This window comes from Mesocricetus auratus, unplaced genomic scaffold (genome assembly GCF_017639785.1).
Source record: "Mesocricetus auratus isolate SY011 unplaced genomic scaffold, BCM_Maur_2.0 Super-Scaffold_100014, whole genome shotgun sequence".
In the NCBI taxonomy this organism is placed as follows: domain Eukaryota; kingdom Metazoa; phylum Chordata; class Mammalia; order Rodentia; family Cricetidae; genus Mesocricetus; species Mesocricetus auratus.
Window position 1 is genome coordinate 9,333,150 of NW_024429197.1, and position 21,534 is coordinate 9,354,683.

Consider the following 21,534-nt stretch of genomic DNA (forward strand, 5'->3'; position numbering starts at 1 on the left):
TTCAAAAGACTATAGAAAAAAACAGTGATGATTAGGATTTGGGGATGTAGCTCACTGGTAGGTTGCTTGCCCAGTATATGTGAGGTCCTGGGATCAACCTTTGCCCTTACAAACAAAGTGTCCCCCAAAATTAAAAATACAAGCCGGCGTTGGTGGCACATGCCTTTAATCCCAGCACTCGGGAGGCAAAGGCAGGCGATCTCTGTGAGTTTGAAGCCAGCCTGGTTGACAGAGTGAATTCCAGGACAGGCTCCAAAGCAATACAGAGAAACCCTGTCTTGAAAAACCAAAAAAAGGGCTGGAGAGCTGGCTCAGAGGTTAAGAGCACTGGCTGTTCTTCCAGAGGTTCTGAGTTCAATTCCCAGCAACCACATGGTGGCTCACAACCATCTGTAATGAGATCTGGTACCCTCTTCTGGTGTATAAGCATACATGCAGGCGGAACACTATGTATAATAAATAAATAAATCTTTAAAAAAAAAAAAAGAAAAACCAAAAAAAAAATTAAATTAAAACTACATTAAATTAATCCAACTATGTATGAGGTTTGTGACATAATCACAGACAAAAAGCTAATTCAGGGGGCAGATTGATGGCTCAGAGGTTGAAAGAACTGGCTGCTCTTGCAGAGGACCCACATAGCAGCTCACAACTGCCTGTAACTCCAGCTCCAGGGCATCTGACGCCCTCTTCTGGTCTCTACAGACACTGCATGCAAATAGTGCACACACATTAACATACAGGCAGGCAAAACATTCAAACAACACACAAAATAAAAATAAAATAAAAGATTATTTTACACTTCTTTCAGATTTTCTTTTTCCCATTGTTCCAGGATGGCCTCAAACTCACAAGGCAGGCAAAGGTGATCTGTTTTTACTTCTACTCTCCAAGTCATGTTCTGCCATGCCCCACTTTGTCTGGATTTTGTTTTTGTTTTTGTATTTGTTTTGCTTTTTTGAGATCAGATCTCAGAGCCCAGGCTGGCTTCATGGAATGCATGATTCTGCTATCTCAGCCTCTAAGTACCGGGGACTAAAGGGATGTTCAATTGTATGGGCTTCAATTTTCTTTAAAAGGTAATTTTTTGACTATTACAAACTGTGTAGATGTAAGAGAATGCCACAGAGACAAAAAGAAGCACAAGGAGCTCCCACGGCTCTCAGTGGCTCCAGTCTGGGGAGCAATAAGAGCATTATAATTTTGAAATATTTAGCATGCAGATTATAATACGTTATTGGAGGCATGGCCTTGTTGAAGTTAGTGTGGCCTTGTTGGAGGAAGTGTGTCACTGGGGGGTGGGTTTTGAGGTTTCAGAAGCTCAAGTCAGGCCTAGTGGCTTACTGCCTCTTCCTGCCTGCCAGTCCAGATGTAGAACTCTCTGCTACCTCTCCAGAACCATGTCTGCCCAAATGCTGCCACGCTCCCACCATGATAAAAATAGACTAAACATCTGAACTGTAAGCCAGCCCCAATTAAATGCTTTCCTTTATAAGAGTTGCTATGGTCATGGTATCTCTTCACAGCAACAGAAACCTTACTGAGGCAGTCACCATGTCACGCCTGGTGACCTCAGAGGTCAGAAGAAGGCATTGGATACCCTGGAACTGGAGACCCAGATGGTCATAAGCCACCAAGGAGATGCTAAGAACAGAACCCATGTTCTTTACAATGGCAACGAGTGCTCTTAACCACCTGAACCATCTCTCCAGCCCGTTTTTATCATTTTTAGTTATGGGGGCAGCTATGTGCATGTGAATGTAGGTTCCCGAGGAGGCTTCTGATCTCCTGGAGCTAGAGTTACAAATGGTTGTGAGATGCCTGACAAGGCTACTGGGAATCAAACTTGGTACTCTATCTCTCTGGCCCTGAAAGTTTCTGAACTTTTGGAAGGAGGTAGATTTTTTTAAAAAAATGTGTGTGTGTGTGTGTGTGTGTGTGTGTGTGTGTGTGTGTGTATGTGTGTGTGTGTGTGTAAGATACATGTGTTTTGGGGCATGTGCAGGCCACAATGCTCATGTGAAGGTCAGAGGACATTCAGAATTTGATTCTCTCTGTCCACTGTGGGATCCTGGGATTGAATTTAGGCTGTCACACTTGCTTTTATTTACTGAGCTACTGAACCAGCCTCAGATTTCTTTAAAGTACAGGTATAAAATGGAACAAAGCTTTTTGTTGTTGTTTAAGACTGGGTCCCATGCAGCTCAGGCTGTCCTTGAACCCCCTGGGAAACTGAGCTAAGGTTAGCTTTAAACTGATCTCCCTGCCTCAACCGCCCAAATGCTGGCATTACAGGCTGTGATCTTCGCTCAGTTTGGGGCTCTTTATACTAAATAATATCTCCAGAGTTACATTTCCTATTAAAATGTTATTGTATTTGTTTTAAAGGTGAGTGACTCTCAGGACATAACAGTTAATCTTAAGAAAGAAAATCACCTAAAAGATATATCCCTTACCCACAGCCCCCCCACTCCCCCACCCCCTAACTCCCACCCCCCCACCCCCACCCCGGGCCTCACCTCTCAGCATTCCACCCCCTCCTCCTGCTCACCTGCCACCATGAACCCTGCATGACTGGGGATGGAAGGAATCGGGCAGAGAGGCCTGGTCATCCTCAAAGGAAATGTGGTCGCCCAGGAAGTTGGGGCCTGAGAAAAGCTGAATCTGAAGACAGAGAGGTGAGGTGAGATTGAAGGGTGAGGAGGGGGGCAGGGGGAAGGGCCAAGGGGAGAGGGCTTTGCCTCGAAGGCTGTGAAGATTCCACCAGATCCCTGAGAAGCCACCTCCTTACCTTCGAGACAAAGTGGAGATCGCTCTCCCCAACCTGAAGGGAGAGATCAACGCTATGACTAAAGGAGGAGGTCAGCCTCAAGCTTGGTCCCCTGAACTTCAGAACCCTTGGGGGATCCAGCTCTCCAGCAGCTACAAGCTTCGCCTCTCCTAGTTGCCCCACCCCCAAGGACTCGGGCCCTCCGTGCCCCGCCCCGCTCTGCATGACACGGCTAGCCCCTCCCACCACCGACAAGCAATGATACCAGTCTAAACTCACCCCTCTCCATCAATGCCCCGCCCATCCTCCTATGCCCCTTCCCTCCTCAAGAGGTCTGGGCTTGCCAATCTGGCCCCGCCCACCGTTTGGCCCCGCCTCCGAGGCTACACACCCATCATTCTGGCACACACCTGCACTACCGGCTGAATGGAGCCAAGGGCGCAGTTACCGGATCCCCAGTCGTCGCAGTTGCGGTACACACCCTTCTCCAGGATATACTGTTCGCCGGAGAAGCCCACCTGCTCATAGGCCACCCACCTGCGAGAAGGGCGTGGCTTGGGTCGGAGAGGGCGGGGTTGGCACTGCTCCTGGGTCCGCCCTGAGCCTGGGGTGGGGATTACTCACACGCCGCTGAGCACATGGATGGCTTGCGTGCTGGGTCCATGCTGCGCTAGCTCCACATCTGGCAAAGCGGAGCTCACCTCCACGCAGTGCCCCTGGAAGTCCATGTCCTCAAACAGCACCACGGCCGGATCTCCAAAGTCCTGGGTACCCAGAGACAGGTTTCTCTCTTACACTGATGCAAACCCCTGAGAGTGCCCAGACCTCAAGGAAGCAGCCCATCCCCAGGATTAGGTGTAAGGGGCCGGTATGTTCTGGGGAAGAGCCGCTGGAGGAAGAGAGACCCTGCCAAGAAAACAGGGCAGAGGAGTGCAAATTCTTCCCTTAGATTGTGCTGGGGAAGTTGGAGTGTTGCCAGATAGAAAAAATAGCCTAATTGCCCCCTGCTCACCGTCCGGATGACCCGCAGGGAAGTCAGGAACTCATCGTAGCCTCCCCAGTGTGACCAGTCAGCATATTCACCCTCTTCCAGCAGGTACTGGTGGCCTCGGAAGCCCTCCTTCTCGTAGCCCACCCAGCTAAGGGAAGGGGAAAGATGAGCAAGATAGCCATGAGTAAGATAGTCCACTCTACACTGGACAGCCCAAGTCACTCCCCACCCTCAAGGGTAAAAGCCTATAGGGACAAGGCAGATAGAAGAAATCTCTTGAGTCCTCACCAGCCCCCAAGGATTCGCAGGGACCCCACGGAGGTCAGCTGGGGACTCCGGCTGTCCTCTGGCTGCTGAAGGTTGTAGATGTCTCCACTTATTTCCCAGCTCTGCCCCTGAAAACCTGGGGCCTCATATACCACAGCCTGCATGAAAGAGGTGTCAGGGTGACAGATGTCATCTGGACCCAGACACGGAGAGACTGGCTTCCTAGAAAGAGCCAGCCTGCAGTCCCCAACTCTCCCTTTGAGCACTGTGACTTGTCTACTCTGACTTCTGGGCTGATTCGCACACCAAAGCCAGAGTCTAGTGAGCCCATCAGGCCTGCCCTCCTAGGCCCACAGGGTCCTTATCTCCTGTTCAGGCTACAGTGACTACCCCTCAGACACACCAAATACCCTCTGGCCCTGAGTCTGTCCCCTTACCTTGGGCTCCCCTGGCTTCTCCACGCTTGGACAACCCTGCAAAGGAGACATGGCTGAAATGCTAGCCCAGAGGTGCTTAAAGACAGATGAAGCTGGAAATTTAGGATTTTCTTGATCTAAGACTCCTAAAAGGTGCAGGCCCATATCTCCCCTATCCCACACCTTGGGCTGATCCTCCTCCTTTAGTCCAGTTCCCAATAGGAGCTCTGGGGCACTGCGTCTGTTCTGCGGTTACTCCCCATCTCCTGCCCACAAATGCAGGGCCACCCCACATGGGACTATAGACAGAGTGGCTTGTGGGTAACCCCCACTCCTTACCAATCTCATGGGTTTTAGTGAACCCACACTGGGGCCTGATGTACCCCAGGCCTCCAAGGTAGGATACTCTCCGGGCTCTAGGATATAGGGAGTGTCTTCAAAGAATGGTTTGGGGTAGAGCAGCCACCTGAGGGGTGGGGACAGAGGAGTTACTGAAGTTGGGACACAGACTTGGAATCAATCATAAGGCAGGCTTAGTGGGGAGGAAGGGCTCTTGAGAGGGACTTGCTCGAGTATACTAGAGAAGACATTACAATTCTCTCTCCATTCTAGAACAGCTTGTCCTTGGTATCCTTGCGGCTGGCCCTATCCAGTTACACAAGGCAGTTAGAGTTATTTGTTACACACAGACCTGCTTCAAACCCTAGTAGCTCTTATTAGCCTCATAGGAAAGCCGAGCTACACCTAGGCCCACGATCTCCCTCCCTTGGTGCCTCCTATCTTCCCCCCATTGTTATAACTGTTACACTGCTATACTCTTTATACTGGCCAGGCTAGAGGGGTTTTTTGTAGTCTGATCCTGGGGATGGGACCCACGACCTCATACTTGCTGAAAGTGCACACTCTACCACCGGATAACTCCTGGTCCTACACCAAGTTTTTTGCTTTTTGGTTTTTTGTTTATTTGTTTTTGAGACACAGTCCAAGGTAGCCTTGCAATTCCAGCAATCATCCTGCCTCCACTTCCCAAAGTGCTGGGATTATATGCATGCAACACTTCCCCCTGGCTGGGCCTAAACTTCTCAAGATGTAGTTTTTTTTAACTGCTCACTCTTCACAGGCTGCCCCCCTCCCAGACAGACTCTGCCTCCAGTCATACAGTGAATAAATTCTTAAGCGGCTGCCCGTGTTTCTCACACGGGGATGACGGAGCTGACTAAACCATACCAACTAAGACCACTCCGAATGTGCCAGATCACATCAACACAACATACAAATTGCTGCCCTCTTGTAGGTCAGCTTCTCAGCTAGCTCAAGCCAAATGACACACTACCTCCTCCAGGAAGGCTTCTGTGACTACACCCAGCTCTCCACACCCACTATTCAGCTGCTTTACTTTAACATGTCCCTGCAATCCTGTGCCCCCCCCCCCCCACATTCCATAACATTCTAGGTGCTATTGTTGACTGTTTACATATCTGTCCCCACCAGAAGAGTGCGCTTTTTCTTCCTGTTTGAGACAGTCTCACTATGTAGCCTTGGCAGGCCTAAAGCTCACAGAGATCCACCTGTCTGTGCCTCCCAAGTGCTGGGATTAAAGGCATGTGCCATTGAACCCGGCCTCAGACTAAATGCCTTTGAGGAGGGGAACTGTCTATCGTGTCTGATCTGTGTCCCCAGCGATTGTCAAGGGATTCCAGAACAGTCAGACTCACAGTCCTGCAGAGACAGTGGCAGATGCCACCTGTAGGGGTCTCTCTAGAGCTTGAGAGTCTTTCAAGTCCCCAGTCAGCGTCACTTGCTTGCCTTTGAGGCCCTGCTCAGAGAACAGGCTGATCCCTGGGATGCAGTAGTCCTGCGGAGAAGAAGGGAGTACATTCAAGTGCGAACTGCAGGCTTCTCTCACCCACTGCTTCCCCGGTCCTCCAGCCTGCCAGGGTACCCAGAGGCTTCTGGGAAAGCCCAGCTGGTTGTGTTCTCCACAGCCAGCCAACCTAATCCCAGACCAAGCTTCTCAGTGGTACCTTGTGGACTTCTGGAACCCAAGACCAGAGTTCCCAGAACCTGCAAGGTGTCAAGGCTGTCCCCTTTCTGGGTGGCTGGCCTCCCACTTGCTGGAGGGGGCAAGATGGATAGCCACTTTCTGATTTCACCCTGATGTAGTTCCAACCTCTGTCCAGACTGGCTTTTTGTTACTGGTCATGTGGGTGCTGTGTCTAGAATCTGCGCCCTTGCAGGTGCCAGGCAAGGTCTCTACCACACCTCGTGTTCCAGGGTGACTTTTTCCTTTTTTTTTTTAATGCAAGGTTTCATGTAGTCCAGGCTATCCTTGAACTCACAACGTAGCCAAGTAGTTAACGCTGACCTTAGACTCATTTATTTTTAAATTAAATGCATTTGTCTGTTTTGCAGGGGAAGGGGCACAAGCATACCACAGCATGTGTTTGTAGTTCAAAGGACAACTTTACCAGGTGGGTCTAGGAGATCAAACTCAGGTTGTCAGGCCTAGTGACAAGTCGCTAAGTCATCTCATCAGCCCCAACTTTTGTCTTCTTATTCCCCTGCCTCAAGCACCCGGATGCTGGGATTACAGGCATGTGGCACTATGCCTGGCTTTATGTGGTGGTGGGGAATCCAAATCAGGAGCCACAGTTGCTTGGAAAGCGCCCTACCAAACAAGCTACGTTCCCAGACAGCTCCTCCCACCGCGTAACCAGCCTGGCCTCATCTCCAGCAAGCCGAGCCGCGGCAGGTTTCTTTGCACTCTGGGTCTTTCTTCCTCACCGGGACCATTTTCATTGGTCACACGTTCATCAGCTGATAAATCATCTCTAATGCTAAGGCCATAGCCTACCTAACTGGGGTCGGTCAGTCCCTCAAAAGACGGTCTCCATCTAGAAACGAATATGTGATTCCCAACAAAGTGAAGATCACACAGCCTGTAAGCAGCACAGCTGAGAACAGAGGGTGGTGGTTTTTGTTTAGTGTTGCAACCCAGCACCTCCCACATGCCTGGCACACAGTAGGTGCCAACTCAGTGCTGAATGAATCAGATGATTCCAGTGCTGTGTAACCTGGGAGCTCTTGTTTGTCTCCGGTGTCTCATGCCCTCCTACACAGAGACGAACTTACTGAGTCTCATAATGGATTGCCCACCAACTTGTGCGTTTCCGTTGAGCCTCTGGAAACTATCATCCCTTTTGCCCAGTTCTCAACCTTGTGCCAGGTCCTCAGCTTTAGGACCTCACCAGCCTTACCAGAGAGAGAACAGCACTGGGGTCAGGGCCTCATCTCCCCTGAAACACAACTAACTGGGTGCAGTGACGCATGCCTGCAATCCTAGCATTTGGGAGGCGAAGGCAGGAGGACCAGGATTTCAAGACCAACCTCTGCTACTTGGCGAGTTTGGGGCTAGCTTAGGCTAACATCAGACCTTGTCCTTAAAAGAAAAGAAAAATGTTGCCAGACATGGGGACTCATGCCTGTAAGCCTATAAGCATACATTGGAGAGGCAGAGGGTTGAATGCAAGGCCGTGGCCAGCCTAGGCTACATAATAAATACTAGCTAAGTTTGTGCTCAGTGTGAGATCCTGTCTCAAAACAGAACAAACCCCCACAAACAAACCATCAAGGGTCTGGTGGGTCTTGTTCCTAGTATTGTTTCGCATCTCTCTAGGGGCTGACCTCATTTTGTCAAATTCAGTATCAGTTGTTTATAAAGTTGTGCTATGAACATGATACTATCCTTTTTATTTTACAAACACCAAATTACATTGGCTTTTCAAACCATACACCCATATCTCAAAAGTGACAAGTGTAGTGGCATACACCTGTCGTCTCAGCACTTGGGAGGTTGAGGCAGGAGGATTGTGAATTTGAGACCAATCTGTTTTATCTAAGACCTGGTTTCAAGACAGCAAGAAAAGAGCCATCTCTTAGGAGAGAAATCACGACCCTTCCAGTCTCATCATTTTTCTTCTTGGAAGCTGGCTCTCGGCCTGTGGGTCTCGACGCCTTGATAAACTGAATGCCCCTTTCACATGGGCTACATGTCAGATATCCTGCATGTCAGGTATTTACATTACGAGCCGTAACTGTAGCAAAAGCACAGTTACGAAGTAGCAACAAAATAATTTTATAGCTCCACAGCATGAAGGGCTGAATTAAAGGGTGACAGCATTAGGAAGGTTGAGAACCACTGTGGCAGAGATTCATAAGTCCCCAGGCTAGTCCAGCTCTTCTGGGCCCTCCAAATCTGAAACTGACTATGACCTTTGGAGGGAAACCCCCACCCAGTTGCCTGGCACAGAGCCTGGCACATAGTAAGGATAAGAGGAATGTCTGTGGGGTTGGCAGGGTGTCTCAGCAGGTAAAGGTGCCCTCTTCCAAGCCTGGAAACTGGAGTTCAAGCTCCAGGACCCACATGGAGGAAGGAGAGAACTGACCTTCTCAAGCTGTCCTTTGATTCTACATTCATTCATGCTGAGGCATGTAGGTATGCATACATGCATACACACACAAATTAATTAATAAACTTTTATTAAAAACATGAGAGAGGAAAATGCCTGTGAACAAGTAAGTGAATAAGCTCCCTGGCCTGCTGCCCAGGGTGGTGGGTGACTCTGTCCTGTTTCCGCCACTCTGACGTAACACTGGTCTAGCACCGGCTCACACTTCCCCAGCTTGCTTACCCAGGGGTACAGCCCCCACCTACCCTTCAGCCTACACACCCCCAAATGTCTTTCTCTCTCAGTGTCTCCAAGGTCAGGGACTTAAGAGAGATACACCGTACTGACCCCCTTCTGATCTCTGCCCCATTACCCACTCTAGGTACCTGACCACTCACCCGCACAGCCCTCCTCAGGGAGCCGATGCCTCGGGTACTCCAAGTGGATGCCAGGGCTCTGAGTTCCACATCCCCTTCAGGTAGAACCAGCTTCTCACCTTGGAACTCCGGCTGTTCGTATAGTATCCAGCTGTGGACCCAGAGACCCCAGGGTCACAGGGCAGGAGGTTGCACCCAGTGTCTGAGTAGCTGTTAGGGCTCCTACAGGGCTCACCACCTTCCTCGGCCCCAGGTTCACAGACAGGGCTGCACTCCCCACTTACCAGCCTCTTACCACCCTCACAGAGGCAACAGGGGCCCAGCCTGAGGTATCTGCAGTGTCTCCCCAGACCTCCCTGCTTCTGCCCTGGCAGCCAGGCTCTGAGAAGAGGGTCACCTGGGAAACAGAGAGTGTCCTCACGCCTGTTGCCAGGTACTGCCCCGCCAGCATCCATTGGCCCTCATGTTCCTACCTTCCCAGGCCTGGTGTTCAGCTTGCCCTGTGTCTTCAGTGCTGGACTCTGGAACAGAGAGGGTTCAGAAATCTTGTGGGGCCACCACTTCCCCCACTCTGCTCTTCCCAGAATACCATATCATGCTACTGCCCTCCACCCCAAGGATACAGCCCACAGAGATTACCACCATTGCTGCCAGCTCCCAGGGCCTCATAACCCTGTCCTAGGAGCTGGAAAATGTTCCTTCCTCAGCTTCCAGGCAGTCAGAACCAGCAAGCCTTTTGGAATCTATACACTCCCACTACACTGTCATGGACACTGAGGCCCCAAGTGACATGCACTGCAGAGTTCAACTAAGCTCAGACCCAAGCCTCCTGCCTCCTGCGACCCGGCCTCCCAACACCACTCTCTTCAACCTCTCAAGGGGAAGCCAGGTATCTCCCAGGCCCCTACAAGATCTCACTCACCCACCCTTCTGGTGGCTGGGTAGGTGCTGACTTCTCTGGTGGTGGTCTTTCACTGCAGAGCAGGGGCAATTGTCCAGGCACCTTCCTGACCCCTGGTGCTCCATGGGGCGGCAGAGCAGATAATTTGGACCCTAGTGGTTCCAGGGAAGAGGCATCCTTGTTGGCAGGCACCAGATTGCCAAAGAGAAGGCTGCCGCCCAGGCGAGAAGTAGGCCGGTTGCTGGGCTGAGGCTCGGGGCCTGCTACATGCTTTTTCATCATCTCCAGAGGCGAGCAGGAGACCTTAGCAGGCTTGGGTGGGTGGGGATCCAGAGAGGGGCTGGGCCCTGCTTTCTCCTGCCTGAGCTGAAGCTTCTCATCATCACTCAGGTAGGGGTTCTCCAGCTCCTCCTCGTCCTCTTCTGATGCAGGTCCCTCCTGGGGACCGGGTCTTGGAATAGATGGCCCCAGCTGATCCTCCTCAATGGGAGGCAGCGTGGCATACATGGCCAGGTAGGAGGAGCGGGGGGCTCGGGGCAATCGGTGAGTTCGGAGGATCTCAGGGGGCTCCATGCTCCGCAAAGTATCCAGGAAAATCTCCAGGTCAGCAGTCAGGGCCGCTTCGTCCTCCTCCCTAGATAGCTCTGAGGTCCCATCCTCCTCAGTGGAGTCTGGGATGAGCTGGGACTCCATGCTGGCCTCTGCCCCCAATGACTTTGGGGCAGGAGAGTCTTCTAGACTAAGAGACGCTTTGACCTCTGAAGAAGGTGGAGCAAGGGGCATGGCAGGGCTGTGGGAACCTTTGTTTAGGACAGGTGATGAGAAAGAGTTCCCTTGCGAACTCTGAATAGCTGTATCCTGTTTGGGGGTCAGGAGAGCAGGGACAGTGGTGCCTTCAACAGTCTCTTTCCAAGAAAGGGAAAGGGAAGGGCTATCTTGAGGATGCTGGCCATCCTCCTTCTTGATGGAAGGACCTCCTTCTACACCCTGGACAACCTTGGTTGGCCTGGAGGAAGGGGCAGTGGAAACATCAACCTCTTTGGGGGCACAGGAGTGGACAGGAACACTAGGGCCCGGAAATAACTCTTTCTGAGTAAGAAGAGAAACAGGCACATTTTCAGGGTCCTGAACAAACTTTTCTTTTGGTGAAGTCAGAGCAGAAAGGCCTTGTGGGCCAGGGACAGCTTTTCTCCTCACAGGGGATGGGCTAAGAGGCTGTTTGGGTATTGTAACCCCACCCTTCACCACGGGCAGAACAGGGGCCATGGGGAGACCTGTAGACTTCTCTTCCACGGGGGGCAGGACATGAGGCATAGGCTGCGCTTTGGGGTATGTGGGTACCACTGGGTGCTCTGGAAGATGGACCAGGGAGGAGGCAGGGGCCTGGGGCTTGGGAGAAGGGGATGCTGGCACATGGTTCTGAGAAGTCTGGTTGGGAAGCAGGACAGGACTAGAGGCTCCCTGTAGCCTTGAATATTCCCCAGTCCTAGCATCTGAGTCAGCGCCTTGGTCTCGGACGGGGTGAGCTACTGGGACCTCTAGATTCTGAGTGGGGTGATCATTCACAGGGATGCCTCCGGGAGCCGGGGTTGGGCTGTTCTTCAGTTCAGTTGTGCTGGTCTCAGGTAGCTGTCCCGGGGTTGTTGCCACTGCGCCTCCAAGGGCTGAGCCCCTTGAAGTAAGTCCCATGAGCCTTGGGATTCGGCTGGCAGGAGGGCTGCGCTCAGCTGCTACAAGGTTGCTCAGCAGTTCCAGGGCCTGGCTGCGGCTGGGTGAGTCCTCAGCTCTGGGGCTCACCACCACTGCCCGGACTGTTCGGCTCACATTGCGGCCTCTGGGCAGGGCCTCGCCTGACATGGGTGGCCCCACGCTCATAGAGCTGCTCACTCGGCGGTCCACTTGCCCGCCCACCACCGTAGTGGTCGTAGTCCTCACGGTGCGTGTCACTCGCCATTCCTCACGGTTCCTGGAACCCCCACCCGTGACACTCACACTGGGATGGGGACTTGGCTCACGTGGCCCAGGCAAGGGCACCAATAACTCAGTCCTAGCCACGGATCCCATTCCTGGTGGGTCCGCTCTGGGAGCCTGGGGGCCACCATCACCCCGATCCAGAGCCTCCTGCAGCCTCACCACTGGCCTTTTCTCCTTGGGGGGTGGAATATATTTCTTGGAAAAGATGGGCCCATGGCTCTGAAAGTTCATGGGTCGAGGCTCCTCCCCAGGACCTTGGCAATTTATAGTCTCCTCCTCCTTCTTAACGAAGCCATTGATTTCGCGCCGGAAGCTACGCTCAAACACATCCTCCTGAGGGGCTTCCCTCCGGGCATCCGATACCAGGGACACTTTGTGAAAACGGTGTCTGGTCTCTTCCTGGACAGGAGGCCGATGGCGCCATGTCAGAGTGGCACTTACCACGCGGGCCTCAGCTCCAGCCGGGGTCCCAGCTGTCTCTTCCATATTGGGCCCCAGCAAAACCTGAGATGTCTTTGGCACGCTGTGGCCTGGCTCCCTGCGGAGGATAAAATGGGAGAAAGGTGAGCACCAGGGAGTAGAGGGAGGGATCCCTCAAAACACAAAGCAACTACCAGGTCCAGACCATGCTAAGTAACCTCAGGCAAGTCACGTGAACTTTTGGACTTTCTCATCTGTAAAATGGGTGTGAGACTCTCCACTCAGACTGGATAATCAGAGCCTCATAGCTGCTCATCTCACCACTTCCAAGTGATGCCCTCTGTCCAGGTCCCCAAAGGGACGTGGATCTGAGCCCAGGTGAGAGAAGAAAGGATGAGACTCCCGGCCCACTGGCTTATGGGGGAAGGCTGGATCTCTATCCGGGGAGCTCCTTCAAGGTTTATTAAAAGAGAAGCTGAGGGGAAATGTTTGGCTTCAAGAAGTGCTGGGTCTCCTACATCTGTTGGTCACTAGCTGGATGACCTGAGGTAGGTCACTTCAGGCCTGGAGGACTGAGTTCACACTTCACAGGGCTTATGCAGATCCAGTAGAAGAGAGAGCATAAACTGACTTTATAAACTAATGCTGGCCAGTTGGTGGTGGTGCACACCTTTAATCCCAGCACTTGGGAGGCAGAGGCAGCCTGGTCTACAAGAGTTAGTTCCAGGACAGGCAGAGGCAGGCGGATCTCTCTCTCCCCAGTTCAAGGCCAGTCTGGTCTACCAGAGCTAGTTACAGGACAGGCTCCAAAGCTAAACAGAGAAAACCTGTCTTGAAGAGAAAAAAGCAAAAAACAAAAGAAAGCAAAACATTCTAATGCTGGTTCATCAACTTCCCAGTGTCCCTTTGGAGGTCTGTAACTATACACTGGCAGGGATGTGTGTGAGTCACAAGAGAAATGGTCTGAGGACAAGACCTCACTGCTTCTATGGGTCTCAGCGGGCCCTACACATACCCTGGGCTTACGATGCACTTTGCCTTAGATTTCTCTCCCCTGACATCATTCTTTCCCCTGGATAGATGGAGAAATCGAGGAACAGAGAGGTGCTGGGATTAAAGGCATGTGCCACTATCTTCTGTTACTTATGGTGTGTGTGTGTGTGTGTGTGTGTGTGTGTGTGTGTGTGTGTGTGTGTGTGCGTGCTTGAGTGTATGGGGGCTGTACACCACATGCATCAGGAACCCCTGGAAGTCAGAAGAGGGCTTTGGATCTGGATTTAGAGTTATAGATGGTTGTGGGGCACCACAAGTGTGCTGGGAACTGAACCCCAGGCCTCTTCAAGAGCAGCAAGTATTCTTTTTGCTTTAGTTTTTGTTTGTTTGTCTTTCAAGACAGGGTTTCTCTGTGTAGCTTTGGAGCCAGTCCTGGCACTCACTTTGTAGACCAGGCTAGTCTGAAACTCACAGAGATCTGCCTGCCTCTGCCTCCCAAGTGCTGGGATTAAAGGTGTGAGTCACCACCATTGGGGCAGCAAATGTTCTTAATGGCTGAGCCAACACTCTAGACTCCCTGATCTTATTTCTTTATGTTTATGTGGTGCTGGGGAGCAAACCCAGGACTTCATGCATGCTAGGCAAACACAGTCATATTCTCAGTCCTCTTGCTAAGCCCCTCCCCCATCTCCGAGAGTCTCTATTACCTCCTTTACTAAATAGGGACAATGAATAACACCTGCCAACGCTGAGATCTAGGTTTGGGAATTTCTGTTTTGGTAGCTATAGCAGCAGCAGCCACATGTTGAGGGCACCCTCTGGGGCACCTGGCCAAATGCTTTCCATTTGTTGTCCTACTGAATCTGGGGAGACTGGACATCATGAAGAATAAAGTGTGGGCTGGAGAAATGGCTCAGCAGTTAAGAGGGAACACCCCGCTTGCAGAAGACTCAAATTCAGTTCCCACGACCCATGTTGGGCTGCTGACAACCACCTCTAACTCCAGGTGGGAGATCCAATGCCTCTGGCCTCTAGGGCACCTACACTCACATACAGATACCCCACACAGATATGCACGGATATATGTAATTAAAATAATAAATATTTAAATAGAATAAATCATAGGGGCTGGAGAGATGACTCAGAGGTTAAGAGCACTGGCTGCTCTTCCAGAGGACCTGAGTTTAATTCCCAGCAACCACATGACAGTTCGCAACTGTCTGTAACTCCAGTTCCAGGGGATGCAGCACTCTCACACAGATATACATGCAGGCAAAAGCACCAATGCACACAAAATAAAAATAGATAAATTGTTTTTTTAAAAAGAAAAAAATTGCCGGGCAGTAGGGGCACACACCTTTAATCCCAGCACTCGGGAGGTAGAGGCAGACGGATCTCTGTAAGTTCGAGGCCAGCCTGGTCTACAGCACAAGTCGCAGGACACGCTTCAAAACAATACAGAGAAACCTTATCTAAAAAAAAAAACAGAAAAAAAACTAAGAAAGAAAGAAAAGAAAAAATCATAGCTGAGTGGTGGTGGCGCATACCTTTACTCCCAGCACTCAAGGCAGGCAGATCTCTGTGAGTTTGAGGCTAGCCTGGTCTACAAAGCTACAGAGAAACCCACCTTGAAAAAAAAATCATTACTAAATTATAAACAAGCATTTCTATTTTGCCAGTGAAACTTAAAATGTTCAGACAGATGACTCTGAACAAGTCACACCTCAGCAGTAGAGACTTGCACTCCAATCCTAAGAGCTTAACCACACTCCGAACTCACCATATGTATATATAGCTTTACATATTTATTGGTAAACCAAGTCTCTGGTTTGGTGGTGACTCTAATTTTTTAAAAATATTTGTTTGTTTTTATTCTTTTAGGGAGGATCTCATTATGTAGCCCTGGTTGTCCTGGAACTCGCTATGTAGAGCAGTCAGGGACTCTGTGGAACTCAGAGATCCACCTGCCTCTGCCTCCCAAGTACTGGCTTAAAGGCGTGCGCCACAGCTGCCAGCCTCTCTATTGTTTTGAGACAGTATCTTGCTATGTAACTTGACTGGCCTGGTAGTGGTTATGTAGCCCATGGTAGCCTCCAATTCATACAGACTCTTCTTCTCAGCTTCCTAAGCCAAGTGCAGAAAGTATATGATCGTAATTCATGGCTGACTGGGGGGTCACTCTGAGGTTTAGGGTCTCATGTAGACCAGTCTGGCTTTTAACTCCCTATGTTGACAAAGAGCATCTTGAACTTAGGACCACCTTTGTCCACTTAACCATCTCCCAAGCCATGACCCTGAACTTCTAGTTCTCTTGCCTCTACTGGCTCTGAGTGGTAGGATTTTAGGCATGCACCACGACTCTGGTTTTCACAGTGCTGGAATACCACCTAGGGTTTCATATGTGTTAGGTAAATACTCTACCAGCTGAGGTGCATCTCAGCCCTGGGGTTCATGTTAAAAAAAAACCCACAAGAGAACTTAAGGAGCAATCTGCCCGTATCCCCAAGAGGACTACACTCTGAGAAACAGGTCCACTGCTCCAATTCTATTCTCCCATCTCTACCTCCCTCCTTCCTGAGAAACTAGAAGAAACCAGAACTTTGACCTGCTCTGTGGCCCCAACAGTGAGTGACTCAGGTTTTATGAGGGGCAGAGATGAAAGGCCCAGGGATGCCTGACTCGATTCCAGGACCACTGGTGGCTACCACAGCATCTAGGATAGAGCCCGTGGGGCCCTTGACAGTCTGTGAGTGGGCATGGGGAGGCCTAGATGACTCCCAAGACCTCTCCAGACAGAGTGTGTTAAGAACTGACACAGCAGCCGGGCGTTGGTGGCGCACGCCTTTAATCCCAGCACTCGGGAGGCAGAGGCAGGCGGATCTCTGTGAGTTCAAGGCCAGCCTGGTCTACAGCTCGAGTTCCAGGACAGCCTCCAAAACAGTACAGAGAAACCCTGTCTCGAAAAAAAAAAAAACAAAACAAAACAAAACAAAACAAAGAACTGACACAGCTAGACACCGGAGGTGGGAACTCAGCTCCTCACAACAGTTCAGCCCAACTCTCCCAACCTGTCTGAAGCATTGTCCTTTGCTGGGAATCCCCTACAGAGCTTTGTCCCTCACTCAGCTGCCTGAAGTCCCTTCTCACAGAGTTCCCTCTCCATTTCTGAGGGAGAACCACTATCTTCCTTCCTCTCCCCTCCCTCGTGGCCGATGGCCAATGGCAAAACCCGAGTTATAACTTGCCCGTTCACTTTTTCATTCATTCAGTGCTGATTATTTGAGGTGAAGTGGCAAGTGCCGGTCAGACTCACCCAAAGGTAGCTTTCTTATGAAGTTGATATCCCAGGAGTCCACAACTAAAGGATCAGAAGTTTGGAAAGTCCCCTGGGCTTTAGCAAAGTCCCAGGAAAAAGCAGCTCAAGGGAAGTTGACTGCAGTCAGCCCAGAGTCTATTGATGACCTCCCAGCAATCAGCTCCATGCCTTTCTCAGCCCAGCCCAACCCTGGGCCAACACCCCCTGATGGCCATTCATTCCTTAAGCATGTGGTCACAGCTTCTACCTGCATACTTCTAGGGACAGGGAGGTCACCTCCTGACAGTTCACCTGTCTATCCCTGACTGCTAGAATATTTTTTCACATGTATTGGAATGTGCCTGCCTATAGCTCCCCATTTTTGTCTTTGTCTGGAGACACACCCCAGTAACCTAGCTACCTCCCCTACAAACAGAGGGCCAGTTCCCAGAGCCCTCTCGTCTCAAGGGCCCCAGTCCACAAGTGGGTTTGTTAGCAAGATGACCTGTGATCTCTAAACAAGGTGTGTGGGGATGGGAAGGGAGAGGCTGAGGAGGGAGGTGGGAGGGGGGAGTGTGGGAAAAAATCTCATCTAACCCAACAAGTCCTGGGATTCTCTCCGCTTACCTGTGAGTCACCCCCAAACTAGGCCAAACCAGTCCACAGGCCCACATAGTGCCAAACACATGCTGCATCAGGTAGTTACAGCGCCAAAGACCCACAGAGTCAGTCACACAGCACAAAAATACATAGACACCCACCTAGACAAACAGCCAGGAACACACACCACCACATACATGGGCACACACCACGAGACACAAACACACAGAGACATCCACATACAAGCCACACGCTCCACTATGAAACACAAAGGCACCATAACGAATATCCCCAGCACACACCCATTCGGTTCACAGCCATGAACAAGCTTACCCTTGACCAGGGATACATACTTGGTGCATGCATAGCTTACACATTTCCCACTTGCTGCCCTGGCTGGTCTCTAACCCTTTCCCCAGATTAGTTGAGAACCCTCGAGCAGAAAGTGGGTACAGAAGGGTAATGTCCCCAGGATTCACGCTCCTTCATCCCTGAGTGGATCCTAGATTCCAACTTCAGTCTTTATTCACTAAGACCCCAACCGATCAGAACCCTGTGTTCCCCAGCCCACTTACCATTGCTCCCTGTCTTTTTCCAAATCTAGCTCACCTCTCACCCCCTCATCCTTTTGCAGGCTGTCTTCCCATAGTGGTTACCCTGGCAGCTCTCAGGGCCAGTCTGAACTACCCATGTCCTCCTCACTAGGCACAGAACCAGGCACACCAACTCCTCATGGGGGGTTGGGGAGACCGGGTCTCCATGCCTTGGCCTCTGTTAAAAGTATTGTCATATTCACAGTGTGTTCCACACAGCAACCACAGGCCACGCTGAGTTCTGCACAGGCACAGAGGCCCCTCTACAAGGCAGGCGGGCTGGGGCTGGGGGTGGCTAGGGCATAGGCAAACCTGGTTTGAATTCTGATTGTCCGGTTGGCTTTAGGCGAGTGGCTTATCCTTGCTCAGCCTCAGTCCCCCACTCTAATTAGCTGGGGGGGGGGATGGAATCTTAGCCCCTATTTCGTGGATTTAGAGAAATCATGCTTAAAAGGACCAACCATTAATGACAACTGCCACCACCATCAGTTGGTGCTTCTCAGAGGCCCTTTTGGTGGCCCAGGACTCTTTCCTAGTGAGGACCCCAGTTCGTTCAGCCTACCAGGCTGACTTAGGAGACTCAGTTCACCACAAATAAAAACCTAAGCTTGGGAGTCTCGGCGCCTCTCCTGTGGCTGCCAGCAGAGCCAGGTGGTATAATTACCACTGCCATTGGCGTGTAATTAATAAGCATCCCTGCTATTTTAGCAGCCCAGCTGAATGGAGTTCAAAGCATGTTCCCTTAGCCACCTCCTTCTTCCTCACTCTGACTATCATACCCACTCAACAAAGCAAGACTCAGAGAGGTTAAGTGACCTGTCCTTGGGCACCCAGCACCTTGGTTGGGAGCCCATTCCCAGACTGGGTCTGCGATCTCTTACAAAGAATGCAGGAATAAGAGCGGTTGCCAAAAGGAAGGCTACCCTGACTAGCCCACCCTCTCCGTGATGAGCTTTCCCTCCTGATGGTGGGCAGGGGAGGAAAGCGGTGCTGGGCTTTAGGAGGCAGCCTGGGAGAGAGAAACAGAGTCAGGGAGTGGACACAGCTGGCTCGCACTCAAGGTACCGAATGAATGGGAGCCTCAAGCCCGAGAAGTCCAGGAACAAGACAGAGAGACCCAAGCAGGAGTCACCACGCCAAAGTACCCTCCCACCGTCTCGTCCCTCAGGCACCAACCTCACTTACCTGTTGCGTGGAGAACCAGGTTCCCAGCCCACTCTGAGTTCCTGCTGGGCCTCGCTTCCCCGATGCTGTGGAACACTCAGCTGTGGCTCCTCAGGCAGGTTGATTGGACACCCGGTGATGGGGCGGAGTTCCTGGGGAGGCTCCTGCCAGCCCCTGGATTCCTCAGGGCCACAGGGGTGGGGAGCTGGTCTGGCCGGTTCCTTACCTTCCTCCCCAGGTGCCTGTCCGCACCCCTGCAGGGTGACAGTGATGTGGTAGCGGGTCCTCTTGACCCGGGGACGAGTGCTCAGGGTTTCTGGCTCTGGCTGGGCTGGCCCTGGGGTGTCCGGCTTGCCCTTTGCCCTTGTTTCTGTGAGGAAGGACACCGGGTGGGGCAGGAGGGGTGCGTCTTCTAGGTTGCGGAGCGGCTCTGACCTCAGCAGAACCTCTGAGGTTCTGTGTTGGGGGTGTTGGCAGGTGTAGCCTGGGGACCCCTGTCTCAAAGGAGCAGGCTCCAGGCAGGAGGGATGGCTGGGAGCACCAATGGCTTCCCCAGAGCCTGCTGGTGGTGCTGGGCACTCATGCTCCGCAGAGCCAGAGCTGGCCAAGTCACAGGCACTGCCCACAGCCGGCCTCTGCAGCCTTCCCAGGGGTCCACTTCCTCTCCCTGAGACGTGTAGTCGCTTCTGACTCCAGAAACCACCATGGCTCCTAACCTGAAGGTCCCATTCTGAATGACTTTGGGTTTGGACCTGGTGGGAAGCAGAGACAGGGACATAGTGACAGGGACATGGTGATGCCATCTCCCCTCTGGAATCTAGGTACCTCTGAATAGTCTTGGCCGAACTCCTTGACCCACAGGAAACTGAGTAGGACCCTCAGAGCTATAAAATGGGGCAAGACCCTGGCCAAGCCCTTGCTCTCCTGTCTCACCCTGGAAGAAAGTGAGGCCTGGAGAAGACAGAGTCACACAGCAGGGGGTGAGGACTCCTCCCTCTCAGGCACAGGGACAGCAGCTGGGCCCTCCCTGCAGCTTCCTCACAACCCTGCTGCTGCTTTCTCAGACTCCCCGTCTCTGGCCCCAATCTAGGTACAAGGGAATGCGTAGGCACACCTGGCACAACACGAAGCCTCTGCCTGCTCCCAGCCACCAAAAGGCCTGCAGCCACTTCCCATAAACCCTCTCAGCCCCAAGTCCCCACAGTAGACCTGGGAGGATGCATGTGACACAGAGACAAGCACAGGGCGCGAGGGAGGTAAGGGTGAGCCCACTATCCTGATGCCAAGAGGGGCACAATTTCTGACCTGTCTGCTGTCCTCCCTGGGATCCAGCCTGACTGTGGGAACAAGGGGGAGAGGGTGAGGATCCCAGACCAAAGTAGACACTGGCCTCACACTACCAGTTTTCAAGAATGGACTTGAGTCCTTGACATTGGGGGAACCAAATCTAGGGACAAAAGTCCCACCTAGCAGTGGCCTCTGATTCCATCATCTTGTCTGTTTGTTTGCTTGTTTCAAGACAGGGTCTCACTATATAGCTCTGGCTGTCCATGTAGACTAAGCGGGACTTGAATTCACAGAGATCCACTGGCCTCTGCCTCCCAAGTGCTGGAATTAAAGGCATGGCTTGATTCCATCATCTTTAAGTTACTCATTTATGAAATAGATACGGCCTTCCGTTCCCCAGGGGCTAGACACCCGGAGATACAGGAGACAGGATGATCGGGGAGGCAACCTGGGCTTGGATCCCAGCTCCACCGCTTGCTAGCAGAGGTAGACAGCACACATCTTCACTTCCTGATACGTAGGTATGTAAATTGAGTGTGATCATAGCAGCACCCAACTCCTGAGGTGTTACACAGACGGTTCGGGATAATCCACACAGAGTGCCCAAACACAGGAGCACTCAGTTACATGAAGAGGAGCAAAGCAGGGGTGGGGGGTAGGGGTGACCTGGCTGCTTGAGTGACTCCAGAGGGGGAGGTTTTTGTTCTCCAACTGTCCTGCCAATGGCTCAAGTCCCCGTTGCACAGAGGGAAACCACCCAGAAGGCCAAGCCGCAGGCCCTGTATCACATCTGCAGGACCAGGTCAGGAAATGGAGAAGAGAAGGCCAAGGGGGATCAGGAGGCCCTGGAACAGCCCCTTTGGCTGCCTGCCTCCCCCAGCACTCCAGAGCTAGAGGCACACTTTTGTTATTTTTTAAACATTTCACCTTCTTACTCATTGGGTATTTACTTTTATTTTTAAACTATGTGTACACGCATGTGTCTGTGTGCAGATATGTGCAGGTACCCACGGAGTCCTGAAGATGGTATTGGAGTCT

The 21,534-nt window shown here is 51.8% G+C and overlaps 1 protein-coding gene across 2 annotated transcripts in view; it reads right to left on the reverse strand.

Moving 5' to 3' along the window:
• Crybg2 (crystallin beta-gamma domain containing 2) overlaps window positions 1–21,534 on the reverse strand; it is a 29,584-nt gene that overhangs the window by 6,765 nt on the left and 1,285 nt on the right. The window contains exons 3-16 of one of the 2 annotated variants that reach the window (XM_021232751.2): window positions 19,231–19,961; window positions 10,192–12,682; window positions 9,743–9,790; window positions 9,554–9,666; window positions 9,291–9,420; window positions 6,160–6,299; window positions 4,784–4,910; window positions 4,466–4,501; window positions 4,050–4,186; window positions 3,783–3,909; window positions 3,395–3,534; window positions 3,181–3,307; window positions 2,792–2,824; window positions 2,552–2,664 (exon numbers count right to left, since the gene is read on the reverse strand). In XM_021232751.2, coding sequence (XP_021088410.1) covers window positions 2,552–2,664; window positions 2,792–2,824; window positions 3,181–3,307; window positions 3,395–3,534; window positions 3,783–3,909; window positions 4,050–4,186; window positions 4,466–4,501; window positions 4,784–4,910; window positions 6,160–6,299; window positions 9,291–9,420; window positions 9,554–9,666; window positions 9,743–9,790; window positions 10,192–12,630 — 3,710 coding nt within the window. In that variant the 5' untranslated portion in view covers window positions 12,631–12,682; window positions 19,231–19,961. Of the gene's footprint in view, window positions 1–2,551; window positions 2,665–2,791; window positions 2,825–3,180; window positions 3,308–3,394; window positions 3,535–3,782; window positions 3,910–4,049; window positions 4,187–4,465; window positions 4,502–4,783; window positions 4,911–6,159; window positions 6,300–9,290; window positions 9,421–9,553; window positions 9,667–9,742; window positions 9,791–10,191; window positions 12,683–16,870; window positions 17,131–19,230; window positions 19,962–21,534 lie in introns of those variants that run through there. The other variant, XM_040756401.1, reaches the window with a different exon arrangement.